This window comes from Ochotona princeps, chromosome 17, assembly GCF_030435755.1.
Source record: "Ochotona princeps isolate mOchPri1 chromosome 17, mOchPri1.hap1, whole genome shotgun sequence".
NCBI lineage: Eukaryota > Metazoa > Chordata > Mammalia > Lagomorpha > Ochotonidae > Ochotona > Ochotona princeps.
Window position 1 is genome coordinate 29242151 of NC_080848.1, and position 23609 is coordinate 29265759.

Here is a 23609-nt window from a genome sequence, read left to right on the forward strand (position 1 = left end):
TAGGATGGACTAGTCTAGGTCTCTGCCCCAACTGAGCCATGTGTGGGCAGTATTTGGGTATGGACGAGCCGTACCTGGGCTGAAACATCCAACAGCAAGAACTGGAATGGGTTGAAGGCTGGTCAGGAAAGGCCACTGTTAACAGGAGGTGGACTAAGTAGGGCTGGCTCATGGACCCACTGGTATGCGCAAGATCTGCCACAGGGAGAGGTTCTGATGGAGCAGCTTGGGAAACTCCTTTGTCGGGACATAGTCCTTGCAGGTGAGCATAAGAACCACAATAGGAAGCAACCCAGACTAGGCCAGATAAAGATACCCACTGGCATATATTTGGCATAGGTCGGGGACAAACTAGGCTGAGTTAGCTCACATCAACTGCTGGGGAATTCAAGCACCAGAAAAAAGTGTGGATCGGGCCAGGTTCGGTCGCAACAGATACCAGTGCACATTACAGCTGGTATTGTATGCCTGCTGGGCTAGGCTGGGCTAGGCTGTAACCCCCACCAGCGCGAGCTGGAATTGGGAGTGGGTCAGGCCAGGCCAGGCTACAACACCCACTGGCAAATGCCAAGGTGAGATGGACCATACCAGACTGGGCTGCAGTGCCCAACCAGCACATATGAGAACCAGGGAGGGAGGGGGCAGAGCCGGCAGGGAAATATGGGCTCCCCTGCTGGACAACTACTCCCACTGGAGAGCATGAGATGGGATGGGGGCAGACCAGACCAGGCAGGACTACAATACTTGTGGGCTTCATATGAGCTAGATCAGGGAAAAGCCAGGCTGGGCTGATTGTTCCTACTGGTACAAACAAAAATTAGAGTGGGTGAGGGTTGTTTGGGCTTAACTGCAGCATCAGCTGGCAGAAGCGGGCACTGGGGACTAACTCTGTCAAGTTAAACTCCAGAACCACGTGGAGAGTGTATAATCTGGGAGTGGGAGTAACCTAGAAGGGAAATAGTGGGCACCTCCCTGTTGGGTTACCACTCGCACTAGAGAGCATGAAAACCAGGATTGGGGCAGGGATGGCTAGACAGAAAGGCACTGCCAGTATGTGTGTGGGCTGGATAGTAGGGCAGGTTGGGTGGCACTAGGCTTTAATGCTCATTTACATGTACGAGAGCTAAATGGGATGTGGGACAGACTGAACAAGTCTGTGGTACGTACTGGCAAGCATAGGAATCAGGGTAGCGGGCAGGCTTGGTGAGGGTTACAGTGAGTCGCCCCGACTATGCTGCAGCTCCCACTGGTTTGTGTGTGGGCCCAGTATGAAGTGGGCAAGATCGGGCTGGACTGCAACACCTATTGGTTCATGTGGAAGAAAGGGCTGGAAACAGAACTGACCCAGCAATTGCAACCACCAGCATATGCAAAAGTTGATTGGGGGGGCCCGGCGGCGTGGCCCGGCTTAAGTCCTCGCCTTGAATGCACCGGGATACCATATGGGTGCCGGTTCTAATCCCGGCAACTCCACTTCCCATCCAGCTCCCTGCTTGTGGCCTGGGAAAGCAGTTGAGGACGGCCCGCACGGGAGACCCGGAAGAGGTTCCTGGTTCCCGGCATCGGATTGGCGCGCATCGGCCCGTTGCGGCTCACTTGGGGAGTGAAATATCAGATGCAAGATCTTCCTCTATGTCTCTCCTCCTCTCTGTATATCCGGCTTTCCAATAATAATAAAATCTTTAAAAAAAAAAAGTTGATTGGGGAGACAGACTGTGCTGGACCCTGTACTGGCAAGCACACACAAGAACCAGGCCTGGGATCACCTCAGACAAAGTTCCTTTGGAATCCCTCCAACTGCTGATCTCAGAATCCCAAACATGAAGAGGCCATGTCAGCCAATGGATTCTGAATAGATTTCATCATGCTTGGAACAGCGAGATTGGCAGCAATTCAGAACTGTCAAACTATCAAAACTGCATGAGCAGGACTCTCATAGCATGCCCCACATCAGGGACCTGGGTTGGGTGGGAGGCTGGGTGGGACCTTTCCCTTTGTATTTCCCCTTATGCCAAACACAGAAATAATAATTATAATAATATTAATGTGGAAACAAAAAAGTGGTGTATGCTTACATTTTTTATTTTTTCAAGAAGCAGAATGTATTACTTTGCAGATTCAGAATAGTTTCAACACTTTTACTATAAAATTTACCACTGCATAACTTATATATAATAAATGTATCCATCTTAAGTGTACAGTTTGAGTCTGACAACTATACACCTATAGATAGGTACTACCATAACTGATGTAAGAAACATCTGAAAAAGTTTCCTTTTATGCACTGTTTATTCATCCATTCCCCACCCTTCTGGTCCCATGCAACCACAGGTCATTATGGATTAATATTGCTTGCTTTAGACTACAAATACAATCACAACATTTTCTCAACCTTTTACTGTAAGCAGCATTCATTCATAAATACACACACACACAAACACACAAGATCAGTATTACACTGTAAAGACATAATTTACATCCGTTTCTCAATTGCTTTCTACTTTTTAAATCTTGTGACATGATTCAGAAACATTCAAATACTAATCACTGTGTGAACATCTACTTTCTTTCCTTTGGATGATTATTTAGAATTGGACTATTAGATCACACATTGTTTAACTTTTTAAGAAACCGTTTTACAAAGTGTCTGTATAATCTTACTTTCTCACAAACTGCAAATGTTCATGAACAGTTCATAATGCCAATCTTTTAAAACTTTGATCATTTCGGGCCCTGCGGCGTGGCCTAGCGGCTAAAGTCCTCGCCTTGAAAGCCCCAGGATCCCATATGGGCGCTGGTTCTAATCCCGGAAGCTCCACTTCCCATCCAGCTCCCTGCCTGTGGCCTGGGAAAGCAGTCGAGGACAGCCCAATGCATTGGGACCCTGCACCCGCATGGGAGACCCGGAAGAGGTTCCAGGTTCCCGGCTTCGGATCGGCACACATCGGCCCGCTGCAGCTCACTTGGGGAGTGAATCATCGGACGGAAGATCTTCCTCTCTATCTCTCCTCCTCTGTGTATATCTGGCTGTAATAAAATGAATAAATCTTTAAAAAAAAAAACTTTAATCATTTCATCCATTTATCTATCCATCAAAATTGTCTCCTTGTCTGCAGCATGTCTTCATTATCCAAACATCATTCCATGCTGGTGTAGACAGCTTTTATCATTTTGGTATTCAATTTAAGAAACGTTTCTTTATCCCAAAGTCACAAAGATACAGTCATATGTTTTCTTTGTGTAGATCTGTAGGTTTGGCTTTTAAAATTAAGTATATTATGCATTTGGTACGGTGTCTCATGTATGAAATTAAGTAATGGTTCATTTTGTCCCACAAGTATATCCTAGGTGCTTGAGGACCATCTATGAGGACAACTCTCCTTACTTTACTGAATTATGTGGCTCTTTAAAAATTCAAATGAACTTAAAGAGTTGGATCTGGAGGGGTTGGCACAATAGCTCAAATAGCTAATCCTTGGCTTACAAGCACCAGCATCCCATATGGGAATAAATTTGTATTTTGGTTGCTCATTTCCCATTTGGTTCCCTATTTGTGGCCTGGAAAAACAACAGAGGATGGCCCAAAGCTTTGGGACCCGGAACCCACACGGAAGACCCAAAAGAAGTTCCTAGTTCAGCTCAGACCATTGAAGCCATCTGGCGAGTGAACCAGTGGATGGAAGATCTTTCTGTCTCTGCTTCTCTGGGTAAATCTGCCTTTCCACAAAAATAAATAACCTTTTTTTAAACAGTTGTATCTAGAGCAGGAAGGTACTCTATTGGATTATCTGACTTTGAGAACTAACTCTGCTTCCAATGTAGCTTGCTGCTAATACAGACGCTGGGAGAGATTGCTGCCATCCACACAGGAGACTCTGAATGAGTTCCTGGCTCTAGGCTTTGGTTCTGGCTAAGCCACAGGCAGCTGAAAGAATATGGAAGCTGGCATTCACTAGATCTATATTTACTGTCTATTCTGTAGCTTTCACTTAAGTCACAATTTTACTGAGCTTTTTTCTATGTGTGGGATACCTGCATCTAATATTAGAGGGCCTAGTTCCATCCATACCTCCTTTCAATTGAGCTTCTTGTGAAAGTATGCAGGAAGCAGTAGATGCCTGGAAAAGGATGAAATTCCTAGCTTCTGCTTTCAACTTAACCCATACCTGACTGTTGTGATCATTTGGGGACTAACCCAGCAGATCTCTCTCTCTCATTCTCTCTCTCTCTCCCTCCCTACCTCCCTCCATCTCCTTTGCATTTCAAAAATACATATAAACAAAATAAATCTTTTAAAAAATAAAAGAAATTAAAGCATTATGGTAAGATCCTAAAAGTACTATCAGCCAAAGATACAGTACCTACTACATATTATAGCAAGCCATCCCTACAATAGACTCTTTTGGCTCTCATACAATTTCAGTGTCACAAGGAACAGGGAGAAAGAAAAGTAATCCTAAAAGAGTAATCCTAAAGGAGTAATCCATTTCATGAGTAAAAAATGCTACCTCACAAGATAATGAAAAAGCAGGATCAATACAACACTACAATGAAAAGATCCTTGTTGAGGTAAAATGCAAAAATTCTTTAATCTTTTTTCTCTAATTAATTATATAATACAGATGATAAGCAGCAATAAACTAGAATCTAACAAATGAAAAATCACAAGTCATATTATTTGGTAACTCTCTGTAGTCTAACAGATATTATCAAAAACTAAGCCACTTAAGAGGAATGATGGGAACAACGTTTAATGAAAAAGCAACAATAATTCAAACTTCTTTACCCATTAACCCAAGACCTCCCTCACCTTTCAGAATACACCATTTAAGTAACCAGAAGAATTTCAAGTCTGTTAAAGATGCAGTCAAGCATCCAAAGGGACACATGTTCAATCTATTTTACTCAAAATTCAGCACTTATTTTCTTCCTATTAATTGATGGAAAAGTAATCTCCCTGCCAAGGAGGGGCAATTATTTAAAATGTACATGGTGTTGCACTTCACAGCTCTCAGCTGCACAGCTGGCAGAAGTAACGCTTCTGGAAAGCAAATCAATTATTTACAGACTTAAAGACCACAAGTTTATTTTAGCAACGTCATGTTTCTTGCAGAGTAAAGAATTTTGTCTTTGCATTTCTAATTCATTAAATACGTATCTTTTATAATGTCCAAGGCACTATAATCAATAATTCATTTGCTATTGTTTCTATAGGAAACAATGAATAAACTCACAAAAACTCAATAGAACTGATGTAACTATCCAATGGACATTTACTCAGTATCCAGTACACAAAAATTACTAGGCTAATACCTGAGGACAAATTAAAAGCTTTCCTATACTCAAGAACACATTCAAAGGGTGAACCATTATACTGATGACAAAACTGAGGCACAGACAGTGATACAAACAGTTTAGTAACTTGTCCAGTTAAATGAAAAGGTGAAGCGGAAAGAAAAATATTAGACTTTACATAGGGTCAGGATATTTTCTTAAATATTTACAGTGGGAATCAAGGTTTACCTGAGAGTGTAATTAGGAGGAAGAAGATGCTAGGCAGTGGAAGAATTATGCAAGAGGTTAATGGAGCTGAAAAATACCTAATGGACTAGATAATACAAAGAAAATGTAGGTGATCCTGTTGAAGTTGCAAAGTAATACCTGATTGTGAAGCTTTCATTTTATTTGAAAGCTAGAGATCAGAATACAGAGTATTCTGCTGGTTCACTCCTCAATAATTACAACAGCCACAACTGCAATGGGCTGGAACAGACTGATGCCAGGAAACCAGAACTAAAACACTTTTACATGATATATTTTGGGAAGTAAAGAGTAATTGAAGATGAATGTACACTTGAATTTAAATTTTCTTTCTTTTCTTAATTATTACTTTTCATGATATGGTTCCATAGGCACAGGGATTCCTCTTCACCCATCCTCTGTCCCCCACCCCTCTGTTTTCCTGTACGTTATTACAATAGTATAGTCCTTCAGCAATAGTCACAACTCCAATATTCAGCTGTTTCAATGTATCAAAGCATTATAGGTCTAGACAATGGTAGAAAGTCTCAATATCCTATTGTCAGCACATATTTAAGAATTTTCTTCAGAGTCCTCCTTTTATATGGAAGTAGAAATGCATACTGCAATGGATCTTCACTTCCTGGTATTCTAGTCTCCATTCTACAGTTCATCTATGGAAATATAAGTATATACATGTTTACCTAAATATCTATTTAGCTTGTATTTTGCATGAAGGTTGCCTTGTATCAAAGAAAACATATCACACTTGTCCTTTCGAGATTGGCTTATTTCATAATAGTCTCTAGTTGGGATCCTTTTGTTGCAATTTGTAGAATTTCATTCTTTTTAATGGCTGAATAGTGTTCTATGGAGTAGGCTTAAACACAAGTGAGCAATAAGAACAACTAGAGTTACAACAATCATAGTTAAACAAAATAATCTACAACTGGAAAGTCAGGACTAACAGTAAGAATGATTCTCACTTGTACTGTAATAAAATGAATGCTTGGGTGTCCATTCTAAATGCACAAGTAGAAACCCTGGTCATTGGTATGGTTGCATTCAGACACAGGACCTTTGATGATTCAATTTTGGCTAGGTGAGGTCATAATGGTAGGGTCCAAATCTATTAATCTCTCATTCTTTCTGCATCACAAGGCTATACAGAAGAGATGTCATAAAGAATACAACAACAAGGATGCTGTGTACAAAGCTAACATAGAATCCCTAGCAGCCAAAACTTGGACTTCTAGCCTCCAGGAAAGAGAGATCAAAATACATGCTACTCAAGTCATCAAGACTGGAATCCTGTCACAGCAGCAGCACAAGTAATATAATACATGCACACAATCTGTTGTCTAAATCCAGTGTCCCCTAAGGATACTTCGTAAGTGACCAGCTAAGGATTTTGGACTGAACTTGTGAAAACACAGGAGGCCAGGACCAGCACTGTGATCTCACTCTATAAGTCTGCCTTTTAAATAAATAAATATTCTTTTTTTAAAAAAGAGTAAAAAAGGGGCTCGGCAGCGTGGCCTAGTGGCTAAGGTCCTCGCCTTGATCCCATATGGCCGCTGGTTCTAATCCCGGCAGCTCCACTTCCTCTCTATCTCTCCTCCTCTCAGTATATCTGACTTTGTAATAAAAAAAAAATAAAATAAATCTAAAAAAAAAAAGAGTAAAAAGGCAAACTTCACACTGGAATAATTTAACTTAAATTCAATTATGTGACACAGGACCTACATTTGGAATGTATAAACACTGAAATGGTGACAACACCAAATGCCTGCAAGGAAGCACAGAAACCCACATCTAAAAATTAAATGAAAATATGAGATCATGAATCAACAAGAAAAAGATATTGAGAAACACTATAACAAAAAAGTATAAAATAGAGGGGCAGCACAGTGGCTAATCCTCTACCCTGTGATTACCAGCATCCCATATGGGAGCGAGGTCTAGTCTCAGCAGCTCCACTTACAATCCAGTTCCCTGCTTACTGGGAAAGCAGCAGGGGATGGCTCAAGTCCTAGGGCCCCTTCACCCACATGGGAAATGCAGAAGAAGCTCCAGGCTCCCAGCTATGGACTGGCCCAGCTCCAGCCACTACGGTCATTTGGGGTGTGAACTAGTGAATGAAAGATTCTCTCTCTCTCTCTCTCTCTCTCTCTCTCTCTCTCTCTCTCTCTCCCCTTCTCTCTGTAAAACTGTCTTTCAAATAAAATAAATATTTTTAAGTATAAAATAAAAATTCTAGTGCTGAATAGTATAACTAAAACAAACAACACCTCTAAAAGGTACAAACACCAAATCTGAACCGATAGAGAGGATCAGCCAAAGTGAGGACAACTCAATGGAGCTACCCAACCTAAAAATGGGAGAAAAAAGTTTCTGAGACCTATTACATAATCTATAAAGAGCTAAAGAACAGTGCAGTGAGAAAATGGGGGGGGGGAAAGGTACAGAAAGCACTTTTCAAAAAAAAAGGGCGAAAATGTTTTGAACTCATTGAAATATTTAGGACTTTAAGAAACCTGCGTATGATACTAAAAGAGATACTACATGGCAGTAAGTATCTGTCAAAACTCCACAAAGTTTGAACCAAAAGGTAGCATGAAGATTAAGCTGCCACCTGCAATGACAGAATTATACACAGGTATCAGGCTGACTCCTGACTGCTTCACTTGCAAACCAGCTCTCTCCCACTGCATCTGGGAAAGTAGCAGATGATGGCTCAAGTGTTTGGGTCCATGCACATGGATGCAGTTCGGAGCTCTTAGTATCTGACTGCAATTGTTTGAAGGATGAACCAGTGAATGGAAAGCCTTGTGCTCTCTATTTTCCTGTTCTCTGTAATTCTGCCTTTCAAATAATGAAATAAATGTTTTATAACTTTCAACAAATGCATAATCATGAGTAAACTCTAATGGCAGCTACAGTGATGTGATGACACTGTGTCAACACAACTTTCAATCATATATTAACAAACTACTATGGTATGTGCTGTTGGTAATGACTGTGCATATGTGGGGTAGGTGAGTATAGCAGACTCAATATTGCTGTGAATCTAAAACTGCTCTAAATTTAAAGTTTATTAACAACAAAAAATGTTGCCTAGGAAATGTTACTGAGTTTATCCCCCTAAATAAATGAAAGCAACAGACTCACACCACCCAGATCCAATCAGCCCCCATCTAGCCGTGAAGACTAATCTGGCATTTCTAAACAAACATTAAATGTTGCTATTAAAATATTTGCTTTAATTTTGGACTCACAGTACAGCTAATAAATAAGAAAGAGAATGAGTAACTGAAAACCAAACTGAATGCAGCTGCTGAACCAGAAGTTTCACAACTCAATCAAATGGCAACCCTTGATTCCTGTTGTGAATAGAAGTCAAATGTAACAAGACAGCATATGACATAGTTAACAAATCTAATTTTCTACTAAATTCATCTTGCATTGCTCTTTTAAAAAAAATTATTAGTTTGAAAGGCAGTGTTGCACACAGAGAGACAAAATAAATACAAAGATCTTTAATCTGCAGGTTCACTTTCCAAATGGTTACAATGGTGGGGACAAGAGAGAAGGCAGGATGACAACAGGATTCTAGAAATTCACCCAGATCTCCCATGCGAGTGCAGGGACCCCAGGACTTGGGCCATTTTCAAATCCAATAGCAGGGTGCTGGGTGGTAAGTGGAGCACACAGGACTCTAAGCAGCACCCACATGGGCCATGCTGTGCCACAATATGTACACATTACAATACATGTATCATTACCCATAGGGACCACAAGTCTGGAATGCAGGACAATGTTACAATATTATCACTTAAAAATATGTCCTTCTTGGGCCTGGTGTGGTAGCGTAAAGGCTAAACGCACCTTGAACGCGCAGGGATTCCATATGGGAGCCCATTCTTATCCTGGCAGCCCCACTTCCCATTCCGTTCCCTGCATGTGACCTGGGAAAGCAGTCTAAGACAGCCCAAAGCCTTGGGACCCTGCACCCGCGTGGGAGACCGTAAGAGGTTCTTGGCATTGAATCAGCTGAGTTCCGGCAGGTGGGGCGTTAATTCACTTGGGGAGTGAATCATCGAACAGAGGATCTTCCTCTCTGTCTCTCCTCTCTGTATATCTAATTTTCCAATAAAATAAAATAAATCTTTAAAAAAAAATGGAGGATCATGTTCTAAAAGGATTGGGTGTGAATCAGTTTAAGAAAAAAAAAAAAAAGTCTTGCCCAGCACAGTAGCCTAGTGGCTAAAAGTCCTCGCCTTGCACGTACCAAGATCCCATATGGATGACGGTTTTAATCCTGGTGGCCCCGCTTCCCATCCAGCTCCCTGCTTGTGGCCTGGCAAAGCAGTCAAGGACGGCACAAAACCTTGGGACCCTGCACCCACGTAGGAGACCTGGAAGCAAACTAGTCAGGATTAAAACTGTCACCCAAACATGGGATACTAGTGTTGAAATAACACCCAAAACCTGCTGCTGAACAACAGCAGCTGTCTACCATGGTTTTAAAACATAACTATACAGATATTTGCTGCCAGTGAAATGATACCAACATACCCATTAGTATGTTACAAACTCATACATACAGCTATCACTTCAGTGTAAATATTCCCTTTTTTATATTAACTTTAACTCAAAATAAACTATGACCCAGCAACATCATATACAATTACTGTGAATGATATTAACAGTCTTTATATGTTGCTAAACCAAAAATTAGTAAGGAAACTATACTTATGAACCTGCTGAGTTTAACAATGCTAGTTAAACAGTAGAGGTTTCCTGAAATGGTAGTTTATGTAAATACATAGCCAAATTGATAAAAGATAATAACACCACAAATTTACAAAGCTCTGAAAGCAATGGAGCAGTTCTGCCTTTTACCTGAAGAAAAAAAAATAAGGGGGGAGAGGTTGTGACAGGTTGTTTACAATGAACTGATTTCCCAGTCTTAGAAGTTTTATATCAACTCCATAGGAAGAAAATTGGCAAGGAAAGAATTAAGCACTTATGCTTCCTATATGCAGAACTATAGTTCATTCCTACTTGATGAATTCCCAGTTCTAGCTACCTGCTGATGTACTCTGGCAAGCAACAGAGATGACTCAGTTGGTTGGATCCCAAACATACAAAAGAGAACTAGACTGAGTTACAGGCTTTTGACAGCAGCCCGGACTAGCACTCACTACTTTTGTCATTTGGTAAGTGAGTGATTAAACAGAAGCTTCTGTCTCTATGTTCATCTAAAAAAAAGCAAAGAGGAGGGGGAAGGGGGAGGGGAAAAGGAGAAGAGAGGGGAGGGGAAGGGGGAGGGAGACGGGGAGGGAAGGGGAGGGAAGGGAAAGAAAAAGAAAGAAGGAAAGAGAAAGAAAAGAAGAGAGGGAGAAAAAAGAAAAGCCAAAAAAGCTGAAATAAGTATAATTAATGAAACCAAATAACATTCAGAAAAATATTTCATAGCTACAACCTTATCCATTGTGATCCAAAAAAATATAAACAGGGAGGCAAGCTAATATAATGTGTCTGCTATTAGAATGAAACATCATAAATAGTAATAATTAGGAAGTTTTGGACAAAATAAAATCTCTTTTTTTTTAAGAATAATTTTAAGCCTCTCTAAACCTTACTTTCTGCTAAAGGAAAACCAGGGAATAAGGAAATACAGAAGCCATCATCAGGGTATAATGATGTAACCTGACTAATTCAGAATTTAAAAAGACAACTGCTCTAAACTGCATTAGCAAAATAAATACTAATATTATTGGTATTAGTATAAAGTACCATTTTTTTCTGAGCTTGAATAGTTGATTGTGTAGGAGAAAATCTCAAATCTTAGAAATACATGATTAAATTCAACCGGAGACAATGTCACATTATATGTAACATATTCATATTTGTCAGGATAACACACATATACATAAAATACACTTATCACCTGATTAAGTAATAATGTATGTGTAATTACTGCAATCCTTTATGAATTGATTTTTTTATACATTTACTTATTTTTATTTGAAAGCCAGAGTTACAACATGAGGAGAGACAGAAAAAGATTTTCCATCTGCTGGCTTACTTCCAAATGGGAAGCAATGGCCAGAGGTGGCTGGTCCAAAGCCAGGAGCCAAGAACTTCTACTGGGTCTCCCACATGAGCACAGAGATTCAAGGTCTTGGGCTATCCTCTGCTACTTTCCCAAGCTATCAACAGGGAGCTAGATCATAAATGCAGCAGCAGGTACTTGAACCAGTGCCCACAAGGGATACTCGCACTGCATGCAGAGGCTTAGACTTCTTCATCATGGTACAAACTCCTCTTGGATTGATTTTTATGTTCTAAAATTTTCCTAATAAAAACTTACAGAAAAAGTGAAAAGCATAGCATTCCACATTGCTATAAAATGGCTCCATATAAAACAACCAAAACAGCCTCAACAACAAACCAGTAAAAATAAAAGGAATCAAGTTTATAAAATGCAAGGGACATGGGACAACCTGTGTGGCATAGTTGGCAAATCCTCCACCTGCAGCACCAGCATACCACAGGGACACCAATTCTAATCCCAGTTTCTCCACTTCCAATCCAACTCCCTGTTTATGGTCTGGGAAGGCAACAAAGGATGGCTCAAGTCCGTGACCCCTGGCATCTACATGGAAGATTCAGAAAATGCAAATGGCTCCCAGTTTTGGATAGGCTTAGCTCAGGCTGATGAGGTCTTCTGGAGAATGAACCAGTGGATGGAAGGTCTCTCTGTCTCTCACTGTAAGCATGGATATCCATTCATCCTCTCTCTTTCTTTCAAACATTTCAGATTTTAAAAATGCAAACGACGGGGCCCGGCGGCTTGGCCTAGTGGCTAAAGTCCTCGCCGGTTCTAATCCCGGCAGCTACACTTCCCATCCAGCTCCCGGCTTGTGGCCTGGGAAAACAGTCGAGGATGGCCCAAAGCTTTGGGACCCTGCACCCACATGGGAGACCCGGCAGAGGTTCCTGGTTCCCGGCTTTGGATCGGTGCAGCACCGGCCGCTGCGGCTCACTTGGGGAGTGAAACATCAGATGGAAGATCTTCCTCTCTGTCTCTCCTCCTCTCTGTATATCCGGCTTTCCAATAATAATAATAAAAAAATCTTTAAAAAATGCAAACAACAAAGAAAACCTTATTCACATACATACTATTCTAGAGTTGTATAATATATTTTTGGCATAATCATAATACAAAAGTGAATGTGAAAAACAGCCCTATTTATGTACACTACCACCCCTAATGAAACACCATATTGTTGAAAGCAAAACTAGTGATTCAAAGGGGTTCTAAATTTTTATTTTAAATGTTTTTATAATGCAAGGATGTCCATAATCATTACTACACTTGATCTTAGCCAAAAGGCCGAGAAGCGATTGTCCATAATCATTACGAAGAACTCTAACTTTCCTGTTCTATAGTACTGCATGAGCAGTTATTCTATCTTTCACATTTGAAATTTTTTTAAAAAATGGGTGGAAAACACATTCTACAAATATCAAAATAAAAACAAACCAAAACATCTTACCACTTGTATTAAAAGCCATGCAGCACACAGGTTTCTCATGGGCAGGGAAGTGGGCCACAATACCATCACTGTCAGAATCTTCACTCACAAGTACCTTCACAATGTAAAAACAATAAATGGAGGTTAATAATTTCTTACCAATATGTGACACTGAAGTTATACAATACCGCAATAACTATGGAAAAAAACATACTTTTAACATACACATACTTGAAGACTATTACTTTCAGTATATAAGGTGAGCATTTCACTTTGGAATAAGGAAAATCTATTATATGCCCCTAACAGCCAAGTACAAGAAATATAATCCCATGGAAAAAACCACAAATGTTTCTCCACAAGGTGAGACAAAGCCACAGAAAAATCAGTAGCTCACAAATGGGGAGCTCTTTTACTAGGGGACAAGAAACCAGCATTGTGGTATGGCACATTAAGCCTTGGGCTATTCCACTTCCAACACAGCTCCCTATTAATGAGCCTGGGATGCAATAGAAGATGGCCCAAGTATTTCAGCCTCTGACATCCATGTGGGTGACCAGTATTAACTTCCTGGGTCCTGGCTTCAGCCTGACCCAGGGATAACCACTGTAGCCATTTGGGTAGTAAACTCACAGACGAAAGATTCTCTGCCTTTCTTCCTCTCTCTGTTAACTCTGCCTTTCAATAAATAAAAAATAGTTAAATAATAAAAAAGAGAGAAGATGGTCCCAGGATAGCAGTACAGCAGGTTAAGCTAAGGTTTACAACACCAGTATCCTAAAGCAGAGTGCTGATTTGAGTCACAGTTCCCCAGCTTTCTGTTATTATGCCTAGGTCTGAAGATAAATATGGCCTAAGTATTTGATCTCATGCAATGATGGCCCTAGATAAAACCTAGCTGTTGTAGAAGTCTGGGGAGTGAACTAGCAGATATTACTGGGGGCAGCACTGTGACGTAGAGGGAAAGCCACTGCCTGCAGCACCAGCATCCCATATGGGCACCAGTAAGAGTCCCAGATGCTTTTTCAATCATGCTCCCTGCTTATGCACCTGGGAAAGAAGCAGTAAATGGCCCAAGTGCCTAGGCCTCTGCCACCCAGGTGGAAAACCAGAAGAAGGTTCTGGCTCCTGATTTCAGCTTGACTCAGCACCAGGCATTGAGCCAATTTGGGTAGTGAAACAACAAACAGAAGATTTTCAATCTCTCTGTTCCTCTATGCCTCTTCTCCCTCTCTCTCTTTGTAACTCTTTCAAACAAACAAATTTTTATTTGAAAATGTCACCTATTGTTTGATTCCATTCAGAAAATCCTTTCCAAATCAGAACAGTACAGAAGCAAAGAACAAGTGTTTGGGAGAAAAGAATGGGGGTGGGGTCAAAGAGAGCATAAATAAAAATAAAGAGGCTGAACATTTAACAATGCATTGACAACTCAACTACATTAAACAAAAATAAACTGGGGCAAAACAAACCTTCATAATGTGAACAAAATACCTCACAAATCATTAAATCTTTGTAACACTTGTTTTCAGGATAAAAAACAGCTCAAGTTCATGTCAATCTGAGGCATTCATTTTCAGTGGAAATTTTGCCATAATGCTAACTTGATTTGTGCAAACTTTTGTAATAAGCATCATTTAACTTATCTTATTCAATGAAATATTTTAAATAAAATATGAAAATAACAGGACAGAAAGTTAGTCACATCAATTCATCCTTAATGCCATTAGCACAAAACAACTGCCATAAAATCAAACTAATCAATACTGTATCAGAAAGAAGATAATCAGATTTTACATCTACCACTCTGAACATCAAAATGTCATTCGTAAATGCTCAATGAACCTCAAAAGACAAATTCAATATAATCTCAGATTTTGATTCTCAGGTTCTCATATGTAGAAAAAGGAAAACATTGCAGTTAATGGTAAACACCAGTGGAAAGGAATAAATGTAATAAATTTACAAAGTTAATCACTTCAGTCTTTTTAATATAATTCAGAAAAATCTAAAAACAGCTTGTATTCCGAATAATCTACTTAACAGAGAAAAAAGTCTCATTGATGAAAAACAGATTCATGCTAACAAAAGACAGAAAGACAGCATTATGCTGGAAAAATTTTTTATAAAAATTATGATTCCCTTAAAACATACATAGCAACTTATCTCTTAGTATTCTTTGCTCTTTTCTTAGAATTTTTAAATCAACTTGATGTTAAAATAATTTCTAAGTGGAACAGCTACCTCCACAACAAAAAATAAAACATTCAGCAATGAACATTTGCTATGCTTAACTTTTTAAAAAACTATTTGTTTACGCATTTGTTCATTCATTCTAAAGGCAGAGAGAGCTCGTCGATTAGCTGGTTTATTCCCTAAATGCTTGCAACAGCCATATTAGGCCAAAGGAGGAGCCAGAACTCCATCAGGAACCAAAGGACTGGGACCATTTCCTACTTTTGATACATTGTAAAGAAAATGAATAGGAAGCAGAGGTGGGACCTTATTCCAGACATTCTAATGCGGGATCTGAGTGTCCAAGCAGGTGCCTTACCAAGTGCACCATAATGCCACTCTCTAACTTATAACATATGTAGGATACATTCCAATAAGTATAGCTGTTTATATCGACTCACTCATCACAGAAGAATGAACACTGAATCTCCACAAGCTACAATTTCAATATGATTTGACCAAGAATTTCTTTCTTTAAAATAAAGTCATAAAAACACAAACAAGAAATTGAGAAAAGGAAACTCATTTGAAACTATAAGGTGTATTTTTCACATAAGTCCTTGGGCTCAATAGTTAAACCGTTAATGCACACTCTGGGAAGCAACAGATAATAACTCAAATTTTTAGGTCCCTGCCACCTTCATGGGAGGACTGAAATGGGTTTCCAATGCCTGGCTTTCGCCTAGACTACCTCCTGTACTGCAACCATTTGAAAAGTAAAACAACAGTCAGAACTCACTCACCCTCTCTCTCTTTTTCAAATAAAGAGCAAGTTAATTACAATGTAAAAAAAAAGGGGGGGGAGAAAAGTTTACATAAAAACAATTAACATTAAAGGTTTATAGATTTCATTACATTTAATAAAGAGGACATCGGTGTACACACACTAACATTAGCTAATACACATACAGAGAGACACATTAACAGCTTCCTACTACTTTCTTAATCAATAATTCAAACCTGTAACATAATTGATTAACGGTAAAGCTAGAATTGCAAAGCTATACATGTGTTACTATACAGATTTAAAATTGAAGAGCAACACTTCTGCAGTGCAGGAAAATTTACTTAGCCAGAATTGTCAGGAACCTTTTCACTGAAGTTCACTGTAAGAATTACTTTTTTTAAGATTTATTACTATTATTTTTTTTTTGGAAAGTCAGATTTACAGAGAGAAGGAGATGCAAACAGAAAGACTTTCCATCTACTGGTTTACTCCTCAAGTAGCTGCAACAGTCAGAGATGAGATCCTGGCGCATGCAAGGCAAGGACTTAAGCCACTAGGCTACCGCACCAGGTCCAGAATTACTTCTTATAATAAGAAGTAACACATGAATAACCGGGGAAAGCAATTTTCCAACAAGATTTCTTAAACTTTGAATACTGGAAGCAGATTTCCACAGAATATCATGCAATTATAAAAATCATTAGTTTACAACGGGAGCAGTGTAATGGCACAACAAACTAGCCCTCTACCCTGGGGCGCCAACATCCCATATGCACCTGGATCGTCCAAGCAGCTCCACTTCCTATTTACCTCTCTGTTTATGGCCTGGGAAAGCAGTAGGGGATTGTCCAAGTTCTTGAGCCACTGTACCCACATGGGAGGACAGAAGAAACTCTTGGCTCCCAGCTTCAGATTAGCCCAGTTTTGGCCATTGCGGCGATTTGGGGAGTGAAGAATGGATGGAAGATCTTCTCTATCTCTCCTCTCTGTTAAATTTGTCTCTCAAATAAAAGTAAAAAATCTAAAAAAAAAAAAAATTACTAAGGCCCGGTGCAATGACTCAGTGGCTAAATCCTTGCCTTGCATGTACCAGCATCCCATACTGGAGCTGAAATATGCTGCAGCTGCTCCACTTTCCTTCCAGCTTCCTGCTTACGGCCTGGGAAAGCAGAAGAGGATAGCCCAAAGCCTTGGGACTCTGCACCCACATAGCAGACCTTGAAAAAGCTCCTGGCTTCTGGCTTCCAATTGGCTCAGCTCCAGCCATTGGGGTAACTTAAGCAGTGAGGCAGCAGATAGAACATCAATCTCTTTATGTCTCTCTGTCTCCCCCTCCAATCCCTGTCCCTTACTCCCTCCCTCCCACTAATGATTTAAAGGCTTACACAGTGGAATCAAGATGGCAGAATAGGGTAAGGACACATTTAAACAGACGGGGGGAGGGCGGATCATTAACCAAGGTAAAGCAGAGAGGGCACATTCCAGGAAATAAGAGAGGACAGGCTGATGGCAGAAGGCACCTGGAGACTGACAAATATGGGAAAGCAGGAGAGACAACAATGTGGTGTTGCAATGACCAGACACACTCCAGTAGCAGTTAGTACGCAGGGATCCGAGCTCCACCAGCAGCGAGTGGGAAGGAGAGTTCACAGGGAGCTCAGGAGGTGAACCCATGCAAAGAACTACCCACCTGCTGATTTGTTTAATTCAACCAGGAACAGAGATAGAGCAGCAGATCCCAAACAGGCTGTGCGGGAACAGGGTGGATTTCACAGCCCAGACCACCACCAGAGCTGCATCTGGTGCCATTTTGTGTGTGGAGCCAAAGGCTTTGAAACAGTACTGTGCATGCACTGAGCTGGGAGCAAACTCATTTCTGGCTCAGTGCATTACACCAACGTGGCATCCTACAGGCTCCACCCAAAATACGTCTGGGTAGCCCCCAGATCTAATGGCCAGCAGAACTCTACCAGTGGCGCATCAGCCGTCATTCTATACAGTGTGGCAAAGGCTGAGATTGGAGAGACAATAATGAGCTGTGCTTGCACTGAGCTAGGAGCAAACTGACTTTCAGCTCAGTGCATTACACTGGACTCACAGGGAAAATAATACCGACTTCGGCATGCTGCAGGTCAAAACAGGTCTGGGTGGCACTCAGACCTAACAGTCAGTAGGTCCTGGCAAGATCAGGATCACCAACAACATAGTTATTTAGGACACCTGGTGTCTCCCTTATCCTGGGACCTGCATGAACTGGAAGTGAGAGAAAGCTTGTACAGACAATGGTACAGCCACAACACAGGATCACAGGAGGTAGAGAGTGGTGAGCCAGGAGCGGGGGCTATGGAGAAAGTGGTAGAAGTCTAACACAAGAGCCCAGATCTGAACCTTGTTGGAGGGAGTGGTGCAAGTGACTGCAAACAAAGAACCAGGTATCAACCACAATAAGTAAAATTAAACTGTAAACCTGTGGGTGACACAGTGTAGCAACCTGCCTTAAGGAGAAGAATTTGATAACTGGAAGTAAAATGAACAAGAGCAAAATAAGAAACAAAGGCATAATGAATATTACTGAAGACTCCCCTGCAAAGGAGCAAAAGCCTTTGTCAATCTCAGAGTTAACTAAGGAATGCATCGAGGAAATGGGGAATAGAGAATTCAAAACACTTGTTATAAAGCTTCTTATCAACAATGAGAAGCGCATACAACAGTTCAAGGAATTTAAGGAATATGTCACATAGGAAATAGCAACACTGAAACAAAATCAAGCCAAATTATTAGAAATGAAAGACACAACAGAGCAAATTAAGAATTTCATGGAAAGTCTCCATAATAGAATGAATGAAGCAGAAGAACCTCAGAATTGGAAGATATTTCCTTTCATAATAGGGAAATAATAAAAAGTTGGAGGCAGAGCTGTATCAAGCTAAAAAAAAAAAAAAGAATTCAGGAATTAAGAGACACTACTAAAAGGCCAAATATAAGAGTTATGGGAGGGCCCGGCGCGTGGCCTAGAGGCTAAAGTCCTCGCCTTGAAAGCCCCGGGATCCCATATGGGTGCCGGTTCTAATCCCGGCAGCTCCACTTCCCATCCAGCTCCCGGCTTGTGGCCTGGGAAAGCAGTTGAGGACAGTCCAAAGCCTAGGGATCCTGCACCCGCATAGGAGACCCGGAAGAGGTTCCAGGTTCCCGGCTTCGGATCGGCACACATCAGCCCGTTGCAGCTCACTTAGGGAGTGAATCATTGGACAGAAGATCTTCCTCTCTGTCTCTCCTCCTCTCTGTATATCTGGCTGTAATAAAATGAATAAATCTTTAAAAAAAAAAAGAGTTATGGGAGTCCCAGAGGTGCAGAAAGAGAAGCTGAAATAATAAAGGAAAACTTCCCTAATCTGGAGAAAGAATTGAGAAACAACATCCAGGAGAAGCACAGAACTCCCAAGAGCACTGACCAAAAGCAACCTTCACCATGACACATGATAATCAAGCTTTCTTAAATCAAACATAAGGAAAAGATCCTTAAATGTGCACGTAAAAAAAATCAATTGACCTATAATAATAAATTATGCTTATTACAATCATATTTAGTCAATTATTTTTCAAAATCTTTCCCAAGTGTATTTACTATTATTCGTGCTTCTGTTCAACCTTCTGGATTAATAACAATTAAGACAAGATTTTAAAACATTAGTTAACCATTCTTTGACAAAAAAAAATGTGATCTAAAATAATTTCTCAATCTCCAAACTATCCTTGAGGTCAAATACATTTTGGCTTATCTTGATCTTATCTCAACTTCAGCAAATTCTTCTTACCTGCCCCTCTCCAACAGTTTCAGTATCGATTACTGTAATAATTCCAGGAACCAGAGGACTCCTCCGAGAATTACTATGGATGGTGACATCATCCTCTGTCACACCTGAGGGCAGTGTGCCTGTCAGCTGGGTGACCACTTTCCCAACCATTGTCAGGCCACTTTTCAAGGTCTGTATAATGAAAGGCAAAAAGTACATCACCACATGTACACACAGATTCTGAATAGAAATCTACACATTATTAATTATTCTCTTGGTTATAGTAGGTTCTAATTCATTATATAACAACAAATATTCAGAATTTACATAGTCACAGTTAAACAAATACCTTGATCACATTAGCATATCAGTAGATTTTTGCAAAAATTAGTTTTACTCCCTCTTCTTACTGTACATATCTTTAAAAAGGACAAATACCATATGTGCTCTATAACATTAGGTAACCTTACTGAAAAATACACAAAAAAAAAATGTATATGCGCAAACAAGTATACATACACTCTTAAATGAACTTATATTGAAGACTCTCATACTGGGAAGTGAAGATACACTGCACTCTCAAATAAAAGGAGAAAACAATGAAAACTGTTAAATAAACCATAATAATTTAATACTACGTTTTCTATCATTGCCTATGCTTACAATGCCATGATACACTTAAGTAGTCCTGTTATTAAAGGACTATACTACTATAATAACACAGGGGGAAATGATGGAAGGGAAAAGAACAGGAGATTAGAAAAGAAGGGGGAATCCCTATTCCTACAAAACCGTATCATGGAAAATAATTTTTTTCATGTGATATAGCGAAAAGTGAGAAAATATGCAGGGTTCTACTTCTTTGAAATACTATATATTGAATATTACATCTATTTTTAATCATTCTTAAGACATGAGATAGAATACTCATGCTCAAAAGCCTAGATTTGTTTTTTTAAACAACTTTATTTGCTTTAAAAACATAAGACTTCTTGTACAATAAAGCATAAGCATGTATCATCTACAAAGTCAGAATATCTTCCTCATGGAACACGCAGGAAGAAAGGAAAAACACACACATGGCAAAGTTGTCACAGATTACCTCTAAAATAATTAAGACTTTCGGCCAGAAAAATTAATCTTTTGAAAACAAAAGTATAACAATAACAAAAAGCCATATTTCACACCTGGTACTAAGAGTAAACATTCATAGTACAAAATTATCTGTTAAAATCAAATTCCTATATATTGAAAGTATTAATATCATCAAAATGCCCATCGTACTTAAAGCAATTTACAAGCTTATTGCAACCTCAAAATACCAAAGACATTTTTTCTCATATCTAGAACATTTTTTTAACTATTTTTCGGATTGACATCATTTCATAACAGCCACATCAATCACAGCATGAATAACAACAGCAACAACATAGTTCCTAAGAGACTTCTGTGTTTCCTTTTAGTTAAGCATGTGCTGCCTACTCAGTGGCACATTACTTAATCAAGGTGCTACAATTTGTTGTTGACGTTGTTGCTGTTGTTATTCAAAAGCCTAGATTTCAATGCAAATTACACTATATATAATACAATACAGTACACCAAGATTTGAGAATTGTAAGATATATAGTCTAAGATATTAATTATTAGATATATAAATTATCACATAAAATTAGCAAAGAGGGTTAATTTCTGTCTTACCACAAAAAAAAATTCCAAACAAATACTATTTTCATGAAAGATAATTTTTTAAAGATAATTCAAATAAGTAAATTACCTCACATATTTCCCCTAAATACAAATTATCTTCTCAGGGCCTAGCATGGTAGCCTAGCAGCTAAAGTCCTGTCCTTACATGCACCAGGATCTCATATGCAAGCTGGTCTATACCCCAGTTGTTCCACTTCCCTTCCAACTCCCTGCTTGTGGCCTAGGAAAACAGAAGGGGATGGCTCTTGGGACCCTGCTCCTGCATGGAAGATCTGAAAGAAGCTCCTGGCTCCTGGCTTCAATCAGCTCAGATCCAGCCATTGCAGCCACTTAGGGAGTAAACCAGCATATGGAAGATCTTTCTCTCTGTCTCTACTCTCTGTAAGTCTGACTTTCCACTAAAAATAAATAAATCTTTTTAAAAACTGTCTTCTCATTTTTTTAAAAAAAAGTTCAGTAGCAGGGGATTTTAATTTGAAAATAAGATAGCCAGGGCCTCTACAGTGGCACACTGGTTCAAGCTGTCACCAGTATCCCACACTGGAGCATTGGCTGACATTCCAGCTCCCTGCTAATACACTCGGAAAGTCAGCAAACAATGGCCCAAGTACTTGGGCCTCTACCATCTATGTGAAAGACCCAGATGGGGTTCCAGGTTCCAGGAGTTAACACGTCCCAGTCCCAGCAGTTGTAGCCATTTGAGTAGTGAAGTAGCACGTGAAGATCTCATTCTCTCTGGCTCCCACTCTCTACAAACAACTTTCTGAAGTATCATAGCAAGAACAAACAGAAAACTTAATAATAAATAGTTGAATAAGTGACTTTGTTTGACTGGGGCCAAGCAAAGCAGCACAGATTATAAGATCATATGAAAAATCAAATACTACATTCAACTTTTTTTCAATTCTCATGTTGTGGAAGAAGATTTTACTAAAATAGTTTAATCTACACTGCAGTCAATGCAGTTTTCTAAAATAATTACGGGGAAAATATTCTCAACAATATTTTTATACACCCTAAAGTTAAATCTAAAATGGAAATTCTTACATATTCATATTTTAAATTTAAAATGAGTATAAAAAGAGGGTGGGCTATAAAGGCTGAAATGTGATTTAGGAATTAATTAGTAGGCAGTAACAAAGCCTAAGATGTTGTCTGAGATGTCAAAATTCAATGTTAGAATGTTTGGTTACAGTCCCAGCTCCTCTGCTTTCCAATATAGTTTCCTCTTAATGCGCAGCCTGGGAGGCAACAGATTATGACTAAGTATTGATGAATCCCTGTCACACACACGTGAGACCCTAAGTAAGCTCCAGTCTCCTGGCTTACTTACTCCTGGTCCAAGCCTGGATATGTGGGAGTAAACCAGTCAATGGAACAGCTATTCTTTCTCTCTCTTTAGCTTCTCTGCCTTTCTAATAAATTAATTAAATACTGAAAAAAAGTCTCTTCCAAAGAACTACTCTACTAACATACTAGTAACACATGCATTCTTCTACTATTGCTACATTCCTTGGCACCTGTCCTACATGGTAGGGACTGATCACATTCCTAACATGAACTACCTGTCTTGCATGGATGAGAAATTTGAGGCTTCCAGGCAAAGTAAATGAACTGGCAGCTCAAAGCCAGTACACAATACCAAGACTACATGTCTCTAGAGCCTCATCATGAGCTACTCTGGATGGCCTGTGAATCTGGTTCTGTTACTACCAGTGTTCCTGTATTCTAACCATCTGATACTTTCAGGAACAAAATAACTATAATAATGTATTATAATATATAAATAAAATGACCAGCAAACACATGCTAACTTCACACTAATTTTTAGCAGACTGAACCCCCCCACAAAGCCACAAATCAATTATAACTGTTTTGTTTAGTGCTAAAAACACAAACTGCAGTGATTACAAAGCACATTAGCATTCTTCAATTAGCAAGCAAATGTTTGTTTCAATAATTCACAAGAAATGACTTACACAATGTCTGTTATGGTGCTGTCAAGTAAGTCTGTGAGCAGCCAAAGGAACAAGGCGCCACTGTGTATTGATGTCAAGAGCTGGCCAGGAAGCACGTTTA

At 39.7% G+C, this 23609-nt stretch overlaps 1 protein-coding gene and 1 pseudogene across 6 annotated transcripts in view; both read right to left on the bottom strand.

The window, feature by feature from the left end:
• The window catches only part of BCAS3 (BCAS3 microtubule associated cell migration factor), a 546677-nt gene that overhangs the window by 377015 nt on the left and 146053 nt on the right, over positions 1 to 23609 (bottom strand). For all 6 annotated transcript variants that reach the window (XM_058675591.1, XM_058675590.1, XM_058675592.1 and 3 more), the window contains 2 exons: positions 19845 to 20015; positions 13089 to 13182 (listed from right to left, as the gene is read on the bottom strand). In XM_058675591.1, coding sequence (XP_058531574.1) covers positions 13089 to 13182; positions 19845 to 20015 — 265 coding nt within the window. The remainder of the gene's footprint in view (positions 1 to 13088; positions 13183 to 19844; positions 20016 to 23609) is intronic.
• On the bottom strand, positions 12842 to 12937 carry LOC131482453 (U2 spliceosomal RNA; annotated as a pseudogene).